The sequence below is a fragment of the Cyprinodon variegatus genome, unplaced genomic scaffold (assembly GCF_000732505.1).
Source record: "Cyprinodon variegatus isolate N-32 unplaced genomic scaffold, C_variegatus-1.0 Scaffold371, whole genome shotgun sequence".
Classification (NCBI taxonomy): Eukaryota; Metazoa; Chordata; class Actinopteri; order Cyprinodontiformes; family Cyprinodontidae; genus Cyprinodon; species Cyprinodon variegatus.
Genome location: NW_015150824.1, coordinates 704,078 through 724,085, shown reverse-complemented (window position 1 = coordinate 724,085; position 20,008 = coordinate 704,078). Strand labels below are relative to the sequence as shown.

The 20,008-nt window shown below is 36.2% G+C and overlaps 1 protein-coding gene across 1 annotated transcript in view; it reads left to right on the top strand.

Annotated features, from left to right (window-relative positions):
- Positions 1-541: 541 nt before the first annotated feature.
- The window catches only part of LOC107092219 (potassium voltage-gated channel subfamily H member 8-like), a 61,386-nt gene continuing 41,919 nt past the window's right edge, over positions 542-20,008 (top strand). The window contains exon 1 of the mRNA XM_015386552.1: positions 542-982. Coding sequence (XP_015242038.1) covers positions 907-982 — 76 coding nt within the window. The 5' untranslated portion in view covers positions 542-906. The remainder of the gene's footprint in view (positions 983-20,008) is intronic.

Below are 20,008 nucleotides of genomic sequence, written 5' to 3'. Positions count from 1 at the left end.
TAAAGAACCATAAAATCATTTGATTAATCTCTCTTTAGACCAGTCAGCATGTTGGTTGGGTAACTATAAAACCTCTTAATAATAGCAGAGCAGCTTTTATTTAAAACATGACTGAATTTCTGGGGTTCCAAAATATATATGATGCTGACATTTTTCAGTAGCTCAGCATCATTTCAGTCATACATCATTGCAAAGAATCCTTTATCCATTTCATATTGTTTTTGTGATTATTGCTTTAATATGCAAATCCTTACTTTGCCGTTTTGTTCTGGAAGTGACAGATTTAGCAGCTTCAAGTGTGAAACGCGACAGTCAGAGATGATAGTATTTTATCATCATTGTTATTATAGTCTTCCAGTAATTTCCCTACCAAAAGGGAAACTATGACACTTCCACCAGCCTGGTCTAAAGAACAATTCTGCATGACATCAAAGAATGAGAGGTGAGGACCTTTAAAGATGCAGGAATAGGGGAGGGGGCTCTGACAGGAGGGGGAAGGAAGGGCTTTTTCAGTCAGCTTATTGAGGTGGGTGAATGTCTGTAGTGAATTAAGTGTTTGAGCAGCAAAGGAGGAGAGGAAGGGAAAGGTGAAGGAGGAGGAGAGAGGGGTGCCATTGCAGCACATCCGTGCGTAAATGTGACCATCATCACCGCGGTCCCTCTGTCCCTCCATCCTCAGCCTCCAGCAGCTCCATCTCTCCGCCTCTGTCAGCCGGGATCACCATCGCGGTGCTCGGCGGCCAAGCTCTGACCGTGGAGTCCCGGCTGTCTCGGCTCGGCGCCCTCCTCCAGGGCTTAGGAGGAGCGCCGGGGAACTCCTCCAGGTTTCTGCCTGGCTTCGTAACCACCGCCGCGGAGAGCCATGGCTCGGAGCGCAGGGAGAGACGCGGCTCCACGCGCTCCCGGATGCCGGTGATGCGGGGTCTGATTGCGCCTCAGAACACCTTTCTGGATACCATCGCCACTCGGTTCGATGGCACACGTGAGTGCACCACTCTGCTGATTTTGGTGACTTCTTTTTGTTTTCTCTGCACTGATTTGTTTATTACTAGAAATTACAGGAATCTAGAAGAAATAAATAATGGAAAATAATAATAATAATAAAAAGTAAAGGGTTATCCAACCTTAACAGGCAGAAAATTAATGCAAATCCAATTTATATAAACTTATAGAAAAATCAGGACAAGAAGGTGCTGAATAACCAATCTAAACTACAAAGGTTTTGGTATGGAATAATGAAAGAGAAGAGTAATCTATTTTAAAATGACAAACTTCAGCACATTCTCTTGAGATTGTGTGTGACATTCTGCCACTAACAGATTAGGTATTAGAGCAGGTTTTGAAATTATGGAGAAAACCTATAGCTCTAACAGCTATTCAGACCGATCCATCCATCCATCTTCTTCCTGTTATCCGGGGTCAGGTCACGGGGCTTGCAGCTTCAGTAGGGAGACCCAGACGTCCTTCACCTCAACCACTTTGGCCAGTTCCTCTGGGGGAATCCCAAGGCGCTCCCAGGCCAGCCGAGAAACATAGTCCCTCCAGCGTTTCCTGGGTCTCTCCCTGGGCCTCCTCCTGGTGGGATGTGCCCGGAACACCTCACCAGGGAGACGTCCAGGGGGCATCCTAATCAGATGCCCGAGCCACCTCAACTGGCTCCTCTCGGCGTGGAGGAGCAGCGGCTCTACTCTTAGTCCTCACCGGATGACCGAGCTCCTCACCCTATCTCTAAGGGAGAGCCCAGACACACTACAGAGAAAACTCATTTCAGCCGCTTGTATCCAGGATCTCGTTCTCTCGGTCATGACCCAAAGTTCATGATCGAACCCGGTAAATCGAGAGCTTTGTTTTTTGGCTCAGCTCTCTCTTCACCACAACAAACCGGTACAGTGCATGCTTTACAGCAGACGCTGCACCAATCCGCCTATGGATCTCCCGCTCCATCTCCCCCATTAGTTTTAAAATGTGATGTTTGTACACTTACAGCAAGGTAAAATTCCTTGATTGTGCAAGATATCAAAGCTGATTCTGCATTTATTCTTTGGTCAACTGTGTGTAATTTAATAACAGAATTCCTTTCTGGTCTAAATATTAACAGGAAAACAACATATCAACAAGACAGCAACTCATAAAACATCCACAGATAAAATCAACACATTTCATTAATTAGCATCGTTCCGTTTGAATCGAAATGCAATTGAAACTAAGATGAGTTAAGCTGGTAAAGACATACTTCAAATAAATGTTAGCTAAATGTCACATTTTGTAGCTTTTTAGAAAGACTGAAATACAATAAATTTCTATGAGGACTCGCAAAGTTTTAAATAATAAAACAGAAAACCTTCAGGTGTCGAACTCAAATAACAGGACATGGAGCACAGAAACAGTTACTGGCAATGTTACCAGCAAATCCAGTAAGGAACAATGAACAAGCAGGAGCTTGAAGGAACACAGACATATTATGTGTCTATTCGAAAAGAAAAAGACATAAAACCAGAGCCTAAATAGAATATCAACACAAGGCAGGATAAGCACAAAAATAAGTGATTTGTACTCCATCTACTGGCAATACAGCAGATCTACATGATCGTGACAATAGCTAGCTATTTTGATAAGGGACGACTGTCTGTCCACCGGCAACGCCTTGTGGAAAAGCAACAGCTGGGTGCGGCCAAAGACCAAAAGTAAATTATCTACAGCATTTCTAATTTTTAGTAAATCTTCCAGAGCCTCCTATCAGAAGATTAAAGGTATAGTGGAGGAGTTTATTTTTTGGAGTTTTTTTTTCTTTTTCTGCACGTACACACATACACATACACGCATGCACGCACACACATACATACGTGTCTCACGTATGTATGTGTGTGCTAAGTGTCTAATGATTTTTTTTTTTTTTTTTTTTATGTACCAGTAGTCTTATTTGCAGGGAAACTTTTTATAAATAAATATTGGTGAGATGAGATCCGTCAATGCAATCTTCTCATCATTGCGCCCCTGCACCTTCTTGAGGAGAAATGGGCTTGTGCGTGCTCTCGCATGTGTTTAATAGGCGTTCCGTCTCGGTAGCAGGTACAGGGTTTTGCATGTGCATTTGTTTTAAAAGTGGGGAGAGACAACAAGTTAAGAAATATTTAAATCTAATAAAATTTAAAAAGTAAATTTTTTTGGTATCACCTTTGAAAATAATGTTTCCTCAATCATCCATCAGTTTCCCAGCAACATCTGGATTACTCTGAAAATACTGTAGTGTGTGCCCACTTTAAAGCTGCAATCTTTGTACTCAGCTTCAGCTCAAACATGCGACGAAACCGCAGGGTTTAAAAGTTCACAGCTCACTATGGACACTGCACAAACCGAAGCTCTGATACTATCCAACTGCTTACACTGAACATCCAAAAACCACATATCACACTCATCGCCAATAGATGGCGCTGGTCAGACTCGTTAATTTCAAAGTGAAACGTGAACGATAGACATCTATCTACACATGCGCGTGCACAAGGTTACAGGTAAATCAGCTCCGAATTTAAGAACGATCACCTCCCGATCAGGAATCGGAAAGGTAGGGAGAAAATCAAGAATTTATGAATGTTTGGTAACGAGGGACTAATTTCCCAAATTTGACATAAGAGAATAAATTACAATGCATAGAACATTTTTTAATTAAAACTTTGTAATAATAGTGTATACAAAAGGAACAGATTTAGATGTCAAAACCTTAATGCTAACGAAAACTGTATGAATTTAGCAACACTATCAAGCCAAAATAAAAAAGAATATGATCAAAACCCTGAAAATGAGAAACCTAAACCCAAACATTTAACGATTGTAACCATAAATGCTAGTAAATTAACTCCATGATGGAAAATAGACCTTTTTTTTATTTAAAAGTTTGACACTCATAAAATCTTCAAATATCTTTCCACAAATATGTATTACTTGTAAGATATCACATAAAATTTCAATTAGGGTATACACATCTAAGCTTGAGGTTGTAATAATAAAACAGTGGCATTAAAATCCTACATAAAAGATGCATAATCTATATGGTGTGACTTAAATAGTGTCAAAAGAAAATAAAGAAAATGTTCTGGATGTTTTAAACTTGGCTTTCACGTTCACTGTTGAGATTTCCAGTGTCAACAAATTCAGTCTGGTTTCTGTTATGTGACCATTTCCAGGTCTATATTGTTTTATAATTTTTACATGTCTGTGCAACCTGGTGACTCAGTCAAAGCTTTCACTTTTAAAATTGAGAGCAAGGTTGTTACTTTATCTCCTCAAAAAAGCCTGGTTCAGAGGAAAAACCAGGTCATCACTTTTCAATGCAAATATCTGGTCTCCTGGCAGCATCTGTGGTGAGAATATTGAGCTACTGAATAATGCATCACGTTCCCTTTACTCTAGTGGTAGTTGGTGATAATTAAAGCAATAACTCTCTTTAATTTATAGAAAAACCTTTAAAAGGGACATCTGTCAGTCACTCTTCAATAGAGCGCTGTTTTTACCCCAGATCCTAACTGGTCATTCAGGTAAGACAGGTAAGAGGCCTGGGGAAATGACTGGCTGACAGTTGTCACAGCAGAATGTCATTTTATCAAAGACTGAAGACGTACAATCAAACTTCATGATGCATCATGTAATTTTTGACTCAGCTGTATTTTCTTAATGAAATGTTATCGTGCAGGTTAAATTTTTTGCTGCAGATCCGGCTGCAGTTTTGATTCTGTGAATCAACCTGCTTTGCAGATCTAGACGTTTTTTTTTTTTTTTTGGACACTGTTTTGCTAAAGATTTTCAATTATAATTAGGTCTAGACTTTGAATAGAACACGAACCCTTGATGCTTTAATCTAAACCATTCCAACTGCAGCTGGGAGTGGAAACTAAAGTTCGGTTTATGCTTGATGTGTCCACAATGTCAGAAAGTCCAAATTAGGTCATTTTTGGTTTCCAAAGAAACGCAACATATCTGCACAGAAAAACCTGGTGAGGGAGCAACAGCTCCTACCTGCGCGGGATTGGAGATGTAAACATCTACTGTCATAAAGCTCATCAATAGCACCAATAGCAACAGATTGTGGAGAAACTCTTGCAAATAAAAGTTGAAAAAGTCAAAACAGCTGTGTTTCTTACTTCCTCATGAAGTGCAGCCATCTTGAATTGGGTAAAAGAATTACCCAACTTTGTCTCTCATTCAAGACTGTCATATATTTATCTCTACTTCCCTTAACCTCAAATCTGACCAACTTCCCACTTAATGCTAAATTAAATCTCAGCACTGTGATATCGACATTAACTGAGTTTCCAACACAAATGTGTGCAAAACTATGGCGTTCTTCGATATAAAAAAAATACATATATATATATATATATATATATATATATATATATATATATATATATGATCTCAATTGTGTTTTTTTCCATCAATAATAGAATACAATTAAAATTCTAAAAGATTACGTTTATTCAGGCAATAACTCTTAAAACAGCATGGCGGCAGCGAATGTAAACCTGTGAGATATATCCATATTTCAGCCATGGCTTTAGTGGACGCCATCACCTTCCAACTACTGGTCTTTTCCTGCAGATTTTTAAAAGCCAGTAAGGTCCAGGTGCAGATCACTCGACTTGTGTAATGCTATTTTTTTTTTTCCATTGTAGGTTGGCGAATTATAACAATTAGAAAAAACACCCAACAAAAGAGTGTAAAATGCAGATCAATTGTGTGACTTTTCTTTAATTACAGTGTTTCCATTTAATGGCACACTGTGTAACTCTAGGCCACTAGGGCATTAGACCTATAGCTGCCCGCATTTTTCTCCTAATAAACATAACAAAATAATAACAAAGACAAATAACTATATACTAGGAGCAAAGTGTTAACAACATTTTAACAATGCAGATTTGAATCAACACAGCAGGGATTCTTTGGGTCATTCACTAACACGGTCAAACGTCTCATTCAGATATTATTCATCTGATTTGCTCCCATTCCAAATACCATCTCTTCACTCCAAATATTAACCCATGTTTAGTGAAAAGAGAGTCCTGTCAATCAATATGCAAACCGCTAGTATCATAGCTCAAGAATTTTATATAAAGAGGTCCTAAAGGCGTATAGTGACGGGCATTACTAAGCCTGTAGGTGCTCCACGAGCAATCAATGCATGTTCTTAAAAGGGGAACTAAACCAAATATATGTGTGTGTGTTTATAAGATTGTGAGTCATGGTCATCTACTGATAATCAATGACATCTGTAACAATGAGAGGTTTTATCAGCTATGAAATCCCTTCTTCTTTAGTTTGTTCTGTTATTTATCCTTTGTTCTCTGTCATTGTGATTTTTTTTTACACTTTCTCTCGTAAATACTCAGACTATTTGGTTTTATTTGCAATCAGTTTTGATTTGCAGCTATGGAGAACAAGCTCTACCATATTTAAAAATAAATACAGAAATAAATAAATGCTCAATAAATAAATAAGCATACAGTTAATTGCCCCCCAAAAATACAATAAACAAATAAATGTGGTAGAAATTTAATTATACAGTGAGACATAAATGTATATATCTCTTTTAATTAGCTTCTTTATTTATTTGCCTTTGTAAATATTACCTTATTTATGTATTGTCCATTATAGTCTTCAACTTTATTTATTAATTATTCATTTAAGTATTTATTTATGTGCATGTCATAATATTTTTGTCTGGTTTATTCTTCCTTTGCATTTTTTTTACCCTATTTATTTCTTCCATGCTATTTATTTCTGACTGTAGTTTTTACATTTCTATATGCATTTCTGCCTCATTATGCAAATGAGGAGGGGGTCAACTTCTGCCCATTGGTTTGTTAGCATTTTACTGCAAATGGTAGAGCTGGTCCTCCATATGCAGCTGCTCACATCTGGAAGAATGTAAAGGCTAGACTGAAAAAGACAACTCTTATAGGAGTATTTCACAATGAAATCAAAATTTATGAAGCTTACCTTTTAAAGCAGGAATTTGACAGCTGCTTTAGCTGAAGATAGAAAAAAAATACCGTATGCATATACAGTGCATTGGAGAGGGTGTTGTAATGCAATGTAAGGTTTAAAGTATTAAGGGGAACTTGAGATCATATCAAACCTGAGGGTATTTGCATCTTCGCAACTCAGCAAAAAATGCCAAATCACAGCACTGAAGCCCAACAGGAAAGACCTAAGTCAACAGATTCAATATTTCACCTGCAAACAAGAAAGAAATGCAGCCTTGAGGGCCCAAGTAAAATCAGCTGATTGATTTTATTAATGAATGTGCCACTGCTCTACAAAGCAACAAATAAAACAACAGAAAGCAAAGATGGAATTTATACACTGTCTTAAAGAATGATACTTACGGATGAACCGAGCTGTATGCATTTGTATTAATATTTCGGACTTGTTGAAAATGTACATTGCTTTGGATAGAGGCAGATTGGGAGCATGCACAAAAAGCATACCGTACATAAAAAAGGACAAATGACTGATGGTGGAAATGTTGAAAAGTCTGTGATATATTTTAACTGTTTAAAGGAGCTGTGGATGAGTTTAAAAAAGGCTCACAAGTTTCTACGAGGGGTCTTATCAGAGGAAGAAAAAGAAAATAAGACCAGAGAAAAATGAACCTGAAATATTTAATGAAGGAAGTTGAAACATGGAGAAGTCGCACAATCAGAAAATTGGACCATTAGCAAGCAAATTAAACAGATCACAATATTTTCAAAGTTAACCCTAGGAATATTATATATTTATATATATATATATATATATTTTTTTTTGTGAAGTCAAATCATTTTGTTTGAAATTGAAATATCTGCGCAACTGCCTTTTTTTTTAGTGCATTAGGAACTTTTTACTCCGGGTTAATTTGGCAATCTATTTTTATCTATTCTTTTGTGTTAATATATAGACTTAATTAACTATTACTAAATTCAAAGGTATGCCTTTTATGAACTTGATCTTAAAGTTTATTAAACCTGAGTAGTTTAAAACACTTATTTTGTAAAGTGTAATTAGATATTTCCAGAAGAAAATATTTATACTAAAATATACAGTTTTTATTATCTATAATCCAGATTTTGGTACTTTGTTTTGATTTTTGCAAAGATTTGATAAGGTTTAGGGGCTACTGTTTTGATGCGTATTAGGAGATAATCTTTTAATCCATTCAATTTTTGTTGGCTTTAAAGCCATTTACTCTGCTATGCAACCTGCTTGACATTTTTTTTTTTAACATCAGTACTAGTTGATATTCATTTCTGAATTTAGACAAGAGTTAGATACTTGAGTGTGGTACAGTCTTTAAAGAGCTGCTTTCAATTCCTATTTGATTAATTGAAATTTATCATTTCATGTACTTAGACAATGGAATAATATTATGTGAATGATGTAATAATTTGAAATGTTTGTATACGTAGTAGCATGTTCATTGTATCTTTATAGAAACTGAATGAATCAATTTAAGCTTCCTCGTCATAGCAGGTATCCTGAAATTGAAAATGGTGCATGTTGTATAATCAGAAAACACCCAATTGTTATGTTTTCAGAGCAGATGTAACTTTAAGTGTAAGATGATGTTTCAAAATTAACCAAAAGTAAGATTATAAGAGATACTCAGTTCCCTGAAATAACCTTCTCCCTTATGTTGCAGCAGGTATCGTTAGTTCCCATGGGTTGTTTGCTGCACAAAAGCATATTAACCTTACTAGTTTGCTATCCATTAAACTTAACATCACAATATGCAGATCTAAAAGACTAAGGGGAACACAATGTACATTTCACAGAAACCTGTTTCTCTAAACCCAGATTTAAACTCTATATAATTAAGTCTATTAGAATGCTGAGCAGATAATTCACAAGGTAAGGAAACACCCTTAATCCTTATGTTGCTGTACGATTCTGGCTTGTTTGTCTGCACAGCTCCTATATGCTTCTTATCTTCTCTGAGAGAAGTCATTGTTTTCTCCTGCTTTACCCCTGCCAGCACCCAATTATGTCCCATTTGCTGCTCCTGCTTACCAGGCTTTATATACTGCTCTCTGGCTGGAAAACAGTGCCAGATTATCGAAAGCCTAATCTAAGTAAATGTCAACTTTCTTTCCTTGCCTTGTTTTTGCCTCCTGGATTTTGCTGCTCTGCTTTGCCCATATCTTAAATTCTCATGCCTTTTAAACACCAGTTTTTATTCTTTAATCAATGATTCCTGTTGATCCCCTGATTTTGTAAACCTGAAGATTTGCCTCTGTGTGTTCCGATTGTGGATGTGATGGATTTATCCTATACATACAACCAAGGGTTCTGTCTCACAATCTGCTAGTCCCACAGTGACGTCTCCCTGCTGTTATACGGAGCAGCCAAAATGTGGCGTCTTCGCTCTTGCATGGGTACTGAGAAGGTTAATGGCGTAATTACTTCACTTTATCTTGCCCACAAGTTCCTGCTCAGCCACTGACCTATCTCTCTTCCCTTAGTGGTTCCTTATCTTGCTGGCGGTGGCTGTCCCTTAATCTGTGAACACACTTTTCAATAAATAATTGAACGTTCTTCCGTTATGTTTGGGTGAACTTTTGGGTCATCACAGCTATCCAACTTAGATCTTCACTTCTGATTGATTAAATAGTTTTGGAGAAGTGATTAAGTTGTGTTAAAGTAAAGTGACAAGTTTGTCTGGACTTTATACAACATTGTAAAATGCTGCCAAAGTATAAAGTTTGTGTGTAACTAATCCACAACTCAGTTTAATAAATCCAACAGACTTTTTTTGTATGCAGCGTAGATTGATGGATAGAAGGAATTAAACTCAAGACATCTTAATGCAATTTGTTTGTTTTGCAAATCATATTGGACAACACACATATTTTTCCCCCTGGAAACATTTTCATAACAGCAGTTCTTGGTTTCTGGATGTTTTTCAGTGTTTCATTTTAATTTTAACTTGGAACTAATTTCACATGATTCCTCTCCTTGGTAAATCAATGTAGGAAAACATTAATATGGGCTGTCCATCTGATCAGGATAGAAAAAGGTTAGGTGTTACTTATTTACAGAACAAAAGCAAAAGTGCACATCTTCTCATTTCAGAAGATGAAGCATAAAGGTTATATAGCTTTGTTGCACAGTTTGGTCCACTAACATCCAAAGCTGATCTACTAAACTAATTTTTCTGTTAGCAATATTCCATTTTGATTTATTTCATGTAATATTCAAATCTTTCAAGTCACTGTATTTTGGTTGAACACTGGATCCTTGTTTTTTTATGCATGATCTGACTGATTCCTTAAAATAGCTACTGATGATGTTTGTCATCATCTTGAATTTCCGTAGCCCTAAAATTTGTTAATGATAATTTGTTTGACATTCTTGTAACAGCAATCACTACTGTTCTCCACTTGGCTTCTTCTCATTGATTAGGTGTTGATTTACTTCAGTTTTGGTTCATGTGATGCATCAATGCAGATTTTATAGAAATAAAACAAGAGATTATTTTAAAAGTGAGTATTTGGAGAGTAGATATCTACATTAAATTATGTAGATGAAAATTCTGAGAAAATAGAAATAACAATATTTTAATAGTAAGGCTAACTTTTGGTGATGACATCTGATCTGCATGATATGCTTGCATGTTGCTAAAATAAATTAGTGAATGCTTGACCAGCACTTAAAAAAAATATGGACTGCCTCTTTAGATCAGGTTGGAAAATCAATGTTAGACTTGTGAGTGGAACAATAGTGAGTGGAACAATAGTAATCATGTTAAAAAAGGTTGAATCTTGTGGTCAAGATGAGAAAACCTGGCGAAGTCCAACAGCAGCCTTTGTAGATTTTGCATGTCCCAAAAGGAAGGGAGCAGTTTTATAAGCAGTCCGTTATCAGGCACTTCTTTCCCTTATCAAAAGCTCTCAGGTGTCCTGGAATTTTTTTGGGCTTGACTTGATTCAGGTTTCTTATATATGCATATCAGAAACTTATATAACTGATCCACATGCAAAATAGTTCCTCACAAACATGCCATCCGGGACAGCACTTCTTTTCCCAAATCACAACAATTTTCTGAACACAACAATAAGAACTACAACGCATTGAAGGTGGCTATGCCTGATGCCTTTTCCTTCATTTATTGTCATAATTGTATATTTTTTAGAGGGCACGTATTAAGATTTTTTGCATTTCATTTATATGTTAAAAAGCTGTTGAAGAGGGACACAAAACAGCCAAGAATGCAGCCTAAATTGTAGCAGGGTGACTGACTTCTAAAAAAAAAAAACAGAAGCAAAGTAAAATCCGTAGATCATGTTTTAGTTTGGAAAAGCAAAACTATTTATAGCAATTTACCCAAAAAGGAAGAGAAAGTTTGGAAAATATCGGAGAGCAGCTATATTGGAGACCTGACAAACCAGCACACAAAGGATTGCTTTAAAAGTTCTTTAGCCTGCTTTTGTTTCACCAGAACAGGGAATTATTACAGACAGAAGCAGCAGCGAAATTTCACTATCTCATTTAAGAGTGAAGCAGAACTAAAACACAGTTTAAGCTGATATAAACAGAAAATGTCTCCAAAGGAAATCAGCAATTTATTGCCTCATTTTAAAAACTTTAATCAACTCTATCAATTTAATCCCTAACAAATGGAGCCTAGGCGGAAGTTCAATTGAAGAAACTGATTGCTCGCCTACAGTATATTCACCTGCGACACAGCCAATCAGATTTGAACCAAACCTCCACGAAATCCAATGGCATCCAGAGTACATCTTAAAAGGCCTCTGATCCGCGTCTGCTACCTAGTGCACAGGCGGTGGATGCGCTGTGACTTCATTCAGATTAATTGTCTTTTCTCTTCATGTGAGTTTTTCAGATTGAACGGATTTTTGGATTGTGAAGATGCTACAACTATTGTTCTCTTCTCTCAGAAGTAGGATGCAACAGATCTAAAAAAATAAATAAATGAAGAGAAGTCCATCCACTGAAGTCTAGCACTTTTAATTCCAATGCATCTTATTCTAAGAGAAATATTTGTTAAGCAGACAGTGGTATTTTTTTATTAACCACTGGAAAAATTATTTTAGATATTGATCAAATGAGCTCTGGAGGTTCATACATCAGGCCCAGAATACTACGACTTAAAAAACAGGATTAAGCTAACTTTCTTGTTCTTAAAGCTGAAAAAAACAAGATTTTAATGATCTAATAAACACCAATTAAAAATAAAACTAACCCACATTTTCTTCCATTAGAAAGACAAAGCCGATCCTGAAACTTTACTAATCCATTCAATATGAAAGAGCCTTACTGTTTCCCAATATAAATCATTATGCATGTCTTGTATTTAGGACTTGAACTTCAACTGCTCACAATCCCCATGCAGCTGATGTGCAATATCAGTTCAGAACCATGTCATGCTGAGGGTGCACTGCTATCTCTTTTAACCACATCCTGTGGTATCAAATGTTCAGGATCTTGGTATGTGGAGCATATTTGAGATAACAGAGAAATGAGTATCACTGGTGGAGTCTCGTATCTTCATGATGCAACCCAGGGCAACCTAACAAGATAAATGCACAGCTTTGCCTGTATGGAGATTGTGTCAAAGACAAAGCTATAAGGATAAACGCTAATACAACCCATCCCTTTGTAGCCTTAGAAGAGTCAGGATGAATACTTGGAAGTTTCTTTAAAACCAAAGAAACCAGTTCCTTAAAATCCTATTTTATTACATGAAGAAGCATTTTGAGTTAGAGAAAAATCATAAAGTTAATTAGATTTATAAATCTAATCGGAGAGTTAAAACCCCTTAAGCCCAGAGGGTCTTAGGAGCAAGTTCCACCTGAAATTACATATGTGAATTAAAGCAAGTACAGCTCCCACAATATAAATTGGAAATACAATTGTTTGTGTTTGTATGACAGAAGGGCATTGAGGAATATTTTTCAGGTGGAACCATTATTGTAAATGTCACCATGTCTGATTTATAGTTGATTAAACAAAGAAAGATTAAAAAATATTTAGCCTTACCAAATGTCTTTCTAAAACACTGCAAAACACAATGAAACCCCATTTGAAACTCTGGATGAAGCATCCGGCTTTAAAGATCCACATCTTGACTACAATTCAAGCAAATTTGGAATGAATAAGTTGAAGCATATTTGTTCAACAAAGGTTTTAGTGGGCAGTGTGCTAGGCAGAAATATGATTTTGGCACAGTGGAGCCAAAAGTGGCCAAATTTTGCCAAATGCATTTTTCAACTTTTCCACACAGAGAATCTAGCCAGAAAAATCTGTTGATTATTGGAGACCTTCTGCATAAAACAAAGCCTTTTCTCCTTGGATTTAGCTGTTGTTTTATTGAAATTAAGCATTGAACACACAATAATATCACCAAACTGAATAGAAAATAAGAATAACAGAGCAAGCTTATGTAACACATGCCTCCGGCCCCTCCTTGGAAAGATCTGAGCCTCTAGTTTCCAGTGATGCTGGCCATTAGGGGGTGTGGCTAAAAATGAACACCTGCAGTTGCTTTACTCCTGCAGAGTCACACATGTAAGGTGGAATTTTCAATCTCATTTTATTTGTTTACATAATTTTGAAAAATCTTTCAGAAATTTTAAAGCCCCATTTTGAAAGGCATGTGGATGAAACACCATGTGACTGTGTTTTGACCATGTCTATAAGTGGATCAACATATGCAAGTGTCAGATGGGCCTGGTACCAGGCCCGTTGGGCTCAAGCAACTGTCGTAACACTTTGCAGTTTACTTATAATTCAGCGATATTGTAGGTTTTATCATATGAAGGGTCTGTTTAAGGCTCTTTAGAGGGGAACTTTCTAATTGCCATGTTATGTAACCTAGCTTGAGTTTTAAAACTGTTGGCTGGATATTCTTAAACATTTTCTTTTAGAGGGACGACTAAATGGTTTTCAGTAATTACACCAGTTCATAGAGGTCCTAAACCAGAAAAGCAGCTCCAGATCACCACACTAACACCACCGTGATAGACAATTGGTATGATGTCCCTTTGCTAAAATGTAACAGGTTATTACACTGCAAAAACCGATCCAGAAATAAGCAAAATTGTCATCAATTAAGTGTAATTCCCCTTAACATCAGCAGGAAAATAAGATGATTTGCCAATAGAATGAAATTAAATTAGATAAAATCCAATCCAATAGTTTTTTCTTATTTCATATGTAAATTGTATTTTTCTATTGGCAAAGGTCTCACCTACCTGCCTAATTCAAGAACAAAATTGACTTATACGAGTTTGGACCAACCGGCGACTCCCCCTACCCCTCTAGCACAGGTGAGAAGATTTCTTTTTTTAGGAGTAGCCTAACAAAAAGGATTTAACAGCTGGAGTTTATTTCTTGATGAATCAGTGTTTTATCCTGTTAGAACTCTAAATTCGGGTGCAAACCAGTCTTAAAGTAACTATACCTTAGTTTTTATGGTCTGATAAAAAAAAAAAGCTTTTTAAACAATGTATTAGGAGTTAATGGATGTAATATGATTAAAAAAACTAATTTAAACTAATGTGTAATAAATAAAAAAAAAAACTTTATTTGCCTGATGGAGTGAGTTCAGTTTTTTTTTGTAGGAATAGGTGGAAACCTGGAGCGGCTTTTCTCTGACAATGGCAGATAAAGGACGGCGCCCTCCCTTAACAGGCCTGCGCACTAAAAAAATAGCATAAACCAGGTTAAGTGGCAATACCTCCACTGCCTGTCACTGCATACACAGGCTGTCCAAAGAAGAAACAAATTGCATGTGAGTCTTGGTGCTTCATACTTCAGGTGGAGAGCTTTGCAGACATCTTTTTACTAGATTTAGACTCTGAACTGACTGTAGCTCAGCTAGACAGGCAACTTTTCGATTCTTTTCATGCTCTGTTCCACTTTCTGCTTTATTAACATTTTATCTTTGATTGTTAGAAATTTCAAATGGTTCTCTGAAAGATTGTGCATGAGCTTATTCTATCCGTGCTTATTCTTGCGTACATCCAAATGAAGACTGGTGTCTCATGGGAAAAAAAGTTAGGCATGTGGCTTAAAGTTTAACCTTTACAGAATTAGGTATTATTCCTTTACAAAATCTACCTCCTAAATGCTTCATAGTACTTTCGATCTTTAACTTTTTCCATCCACTCAATGTTCCATAAATATGCATGAAAAAGCATTATAAACAGCCATCTAAACCCAATACCTCTGTATTTATTTTTTTTATTTTTCAATAGGCTATTATTGGATTTTCTGTGAAAATTGGATGTTGGTTATCCTCTATTCTTTCTGGTATTAAACATAAAATATAAAGATTTATATCTTTGTTTGAAGTTTTAAAATAAATGCAGAAGAAGTTTAACCTGACTTCTTCAAAATATGTAACCAAGGAATTTAGATCTAAATCTGGTAAAAGTGGCATGCTGTTATGTTTGTAATTTCTGCAGGACTTCTCCTGTTACTGTTTTAAGTATTTATAGGGATTCCCCCTGCTTAGGTGCTGAACGTATGTGGGTTTGTAGCTCTTATCACACTTTAATACACCTGGGTTTCAGCGGGACGTGACAGGCTTGCCTAGTGCTTGGGGAGTGAGTAGATAGCGAATGAAAGAAAGGGGGGAAATATTATGGCTAAAAGGCAGGAGGAAAAACAATGAAGCAGAGAAAGTGGAACCAGATCACAATGTAGACAGAAAATAAATGTTAAAGGTGATTTATGTTTGTGTTACAAAAGAACATTCAGGTGCAAAGATTTTGAAGTATTTAGAGGGCGTTCTTGCATTTTTATTGCAGCAGGAACCAAAATGCAAACACCTTGCAAAACAAATCATAGCCCTTAAATTAATTTACTTTTTTTTTTTACATTGTAAGAATAATTTTTTTTTATGCTTTTCTGAATCTTCACCAGCATTTCTAACATATATAAGGCATTTTCTAATACAAAGCTGAAAGATGAGGCTTTTATTTGTACCTGGCCTAAATTATTTTGGAAAATCCATAATAAAATCTGCTACCATCCAGTAAATAATAGATAGTATTCACTCTGGGTTTAGATGCAGATATACTGTGAAGGCCTCAGAGTTTTGTTAGAGAATCTTGATGATGGATCTTTAGTGCATATCTTCAACATCTCTCTAATCCCAGTTTCTGTCTGCCTACTTTCAAAAATAAAGGGCACTATAACCTTAAAATCAAATTCAAAATACATTTTATTGGCAAAGTTTGACATAAAAACATCAAAATATCATCAATATAACTATTTGAGGGAAATTTTATAGATGCTTTCATAGATACTTCATAGATGACACCAATACAGTAATTAGTTGATATACATTAAATGGATGTCAAAGGATGGATTTAAGTTTTTGACCAAAGTATGATGATAATTTGATATCTTTTATGCACTGGAACAGTTCTTCAACACTTTGTTTGAGACTGCCATATTAGGTTATGTTACAACTCGTTAAAATTTTAAGAAATTCAAAGAAATTCAAGGCATACATATCATTCCTCCAGTATTCAATCGCTTTCTCTGATTTATTTACTTTTAACATTTTTTAACACAGCAAGTTTAAATGTAATTTTCACCATGGTGTGGTGGAATACTTGATTTTGATTGGCTACAGGGTGTCTGTTAAAAAGTGTTATGGGACACCTTAAAAAGTTGTGCTCAGATAGCCTGATTGCTCTAAATTGTCGGCTGAAATAAGCGTTATCAAGACTGCATTAACCGAGCTGCAGGTTCTGTGGCCATAGCTGGTTACCTTGGCAACGCTTCAAAATGAGAGATATTAAATAGTCCAATCCTGTGCAAACTTAAGATTTTAACAGTAAGAAAAAAAAACAAAAAAACATTAACTTATTCTTAACTGATTTTAAATGTATGTCTTTAGTATGTGACCATGGTATAAGTGGGATAATGCCCTTTGAATTTTCCATGGGCTTAGCGGAAACAGCTCTCCTTCGCGTCGGACATTCATTTTCTGGCATTATGTATTCATAATAATTTGACCTTATAATAGCCAGAGATGTTTCAATGGTTTTTGGTCCCAGCTCGACTATAATGGGGATTAGTAAAAATCTGCATTTTAATGCTTTTTGCAGGGGAGGGTGGAGGGTGGTGCCCAAAAACGGTATGTTTTGTACACCCCTTAAAATGTTGACATTGCGAACAACCCAGAAAGTAAACTATGTTAAATAATACATTGGAAAAAGTCAACTTTTGATCAGCAGCGAAAAAAGGAAACATTTCAGCTCGTAGTATTTTTGATTCACCAGAAGTTCCAGACTTTTAGGAAGCCCAACCTTTGTTTGATCAAATAAAAGAATAAGACAGTTAACTTAAAACAGGTTAGAATTTTTCTCTTGTACTCTCTCAAAAGAACCCCATCATAAGAAAACTGAATTGGATGCATTACTAAACTTTGAGATTAATGGTAAAGAAGATCAGAGTTCATCTATTCCAACATAACAAAAAACTCTTAAACAAAAATAGGATTTAAATATCATCCTCATTAGTCTCATACAGATATCGCACACTCCTGCTCCTTTATCCTAATAAATTGGCTGACATTATTCTGAGGGGTAGAAAATAAAAACCTTGATTAAAACCCATAATTTAAGCAACAACTGGGCTACTTTTTCCAAACAATAACATTTCTTTATCTGCCAGTTAGTCATCCTAGAAACACAAGACTTTGTTTTCTATGCAAAGTGATTCATCCAATCCTATTATACACTCTCACCCTCCTTAAAGTCTCTGGCTGTGTCATACTTATAGCTCAAAATCACAGAGCCTCCACCTCCTTCTTCATCATGCAGCCTCTTGAACAATCAGAGGATATTACAGCCTTTCCCCATCTATTTAGCACACCTGGCGAAAAATGACGAGCACACGGAGACGACAAGGCTGTTGGCGTTGTCAGTGTAAAGCCGTCTGACTCAGTATTTTGCATTATGCACGCTGTTTCTCCATTGCTTGGAAGGCTGCAGAGTCTGGAAATTAAAAGAAGATTGATAGTTCATGAAAGCTTCTAAAAATGCTCCAAAAATGTATATAGTCGTAAGAACTTAAAAAGGAAATGACAGGAATAAAACTTTGATGGCTAATCTTAAAGGGACGGTTCAGATCATTTATTAAGAGGGGTTATTGGGAGAGGCCGTTAGTCATTGTCTCTCATCTTGTAGCTTTTTAGATGTTATGATTACAGATCAACAATGTCCTTTGTAAATTCAAATTTAAAGCAAAGCTTTGTAAAAATGTGTGCCTAGAATAAGGTTTGATATTTAAACTGAACTGATTTGCGATGGTCATTACTATGCCAAGATCGGTCCGAGCACGGTAACCAACATAACTGTTGAGTGTAAATGGCATGCACAACTGAACTGGACCATGCCAGAGACAACCAAACCATGCTGACATTGTACTAGTTCATCAGTAGGGCTCGGCGCGGTTCAGTTCAGGCTCGGTTATCAGATAACGAAGAGCGCATGAGCAGACGGCATCATCTCCTTACATTTAGCCTCCGTAATCATGAAATATCAGACATTCAAAAAAATACTAGCTTCCCTACCGTGCCACACCATTTCCGGTGACAATTCTGCTTAGCACTGAGATGAATCTCTACGTCTGTTGTTGTTTCCTGCGCATGTAAGCCCTGATCAGACTATTGCTTGTAGTATCTACTGCCCAAAAGCTGACTGAATCAAGTAAATTCAGCAAAGGCTGCCTCCTTCCCCTGACTCTCCGCAAACAATGAAATATCACAATTATAACAAAACTTCCTGAATGTTCCAGGCGCTGCCATGTTGACTTGCTAGATTCCTTTTTTCAATCCTAAAGAGCAGTAGTACCGTAGACAGGAGGCGAGGAACCGTACTAGCGTGATGTGTAAATGGTCGTAAGGAACCAAGCTCGGCAAGGTTAACTGATCCAAGCTCGGTCCGCACTCGGCGTGGATCGGTTTCAGAGAGGTGGTGTAAATGAGGCTATATTTATGTTAATTGATTAGTCCAAATAAAAATTCCCTAATTTAAATTCAAAAATTTGTCTCAGGGTCAAATTCTCCTGATCTAAAGTTATGTTATTGAATGTTATGTTGTTAAGGCACGAGTTGGAATCTGATAGAGGAGTCCTGTTGAAGGGCTTATTAACCAATCAGAGTTTGCCTGTAGGTACCATCAAAGCTACATGTTGTTATGTAATTTTTTGTAATGTTGACCAGCAAAAAAACAACAGATTGCAGTTTGTCCTTTAATCATATACATTAGTGTAAGAAAATACTAAAACGTATACATTTTTAAACATGGGTCCCATTTAGAGTGGAAGACATTAATCACTATTTAAGAAACAGCAACTCATTAATATTGCAAAGGTTCTGGGATCATGTAAACAAAAGAATAATAAAAGAAAAGCTCCAATAAGGACACTTTGAAGCAGCCTGGAAAAAAGCTTTTAAAGAAAATAAAAGATCAAATCTGACATTTTTGAGTGCACTACATTACATTCAGCCTTCAGCTTTTGCCTAAAAGCGGATAATTGAGTGCCTTATATGATAAAGCTTTTTATAGAAAAAAACCTCTTCATTCTAAAATTTAAGATCAAGTATTTCTCAAACATTCTGACAAGACACATTTAGTATCATTTTGCATTTTTAGGAAAAATGAAACTGTATTCTTTGGAAAACTGCTGCTGAGTTTCCTTGTTTGTTCAATTGTCACAGACTGCATGAATCATGCTGAGCCTGCAAAATGCTGGACACTGAGAAAAGCTTATTCATCATTAATTAATTAGTCCAGCTGTGAATGTTTACAAATTTAAACAACTACATAAGTAAAAAAAGAAATGTTTTTTTTATGTTATAACATTTGATGCCATTTCCATTTTCTAACTTGCATCCCTGCAAAGATCAAGATATATATATATATATATATATATATATATATATATATATATATATATATATATATATATATATATATATATATATATATATATA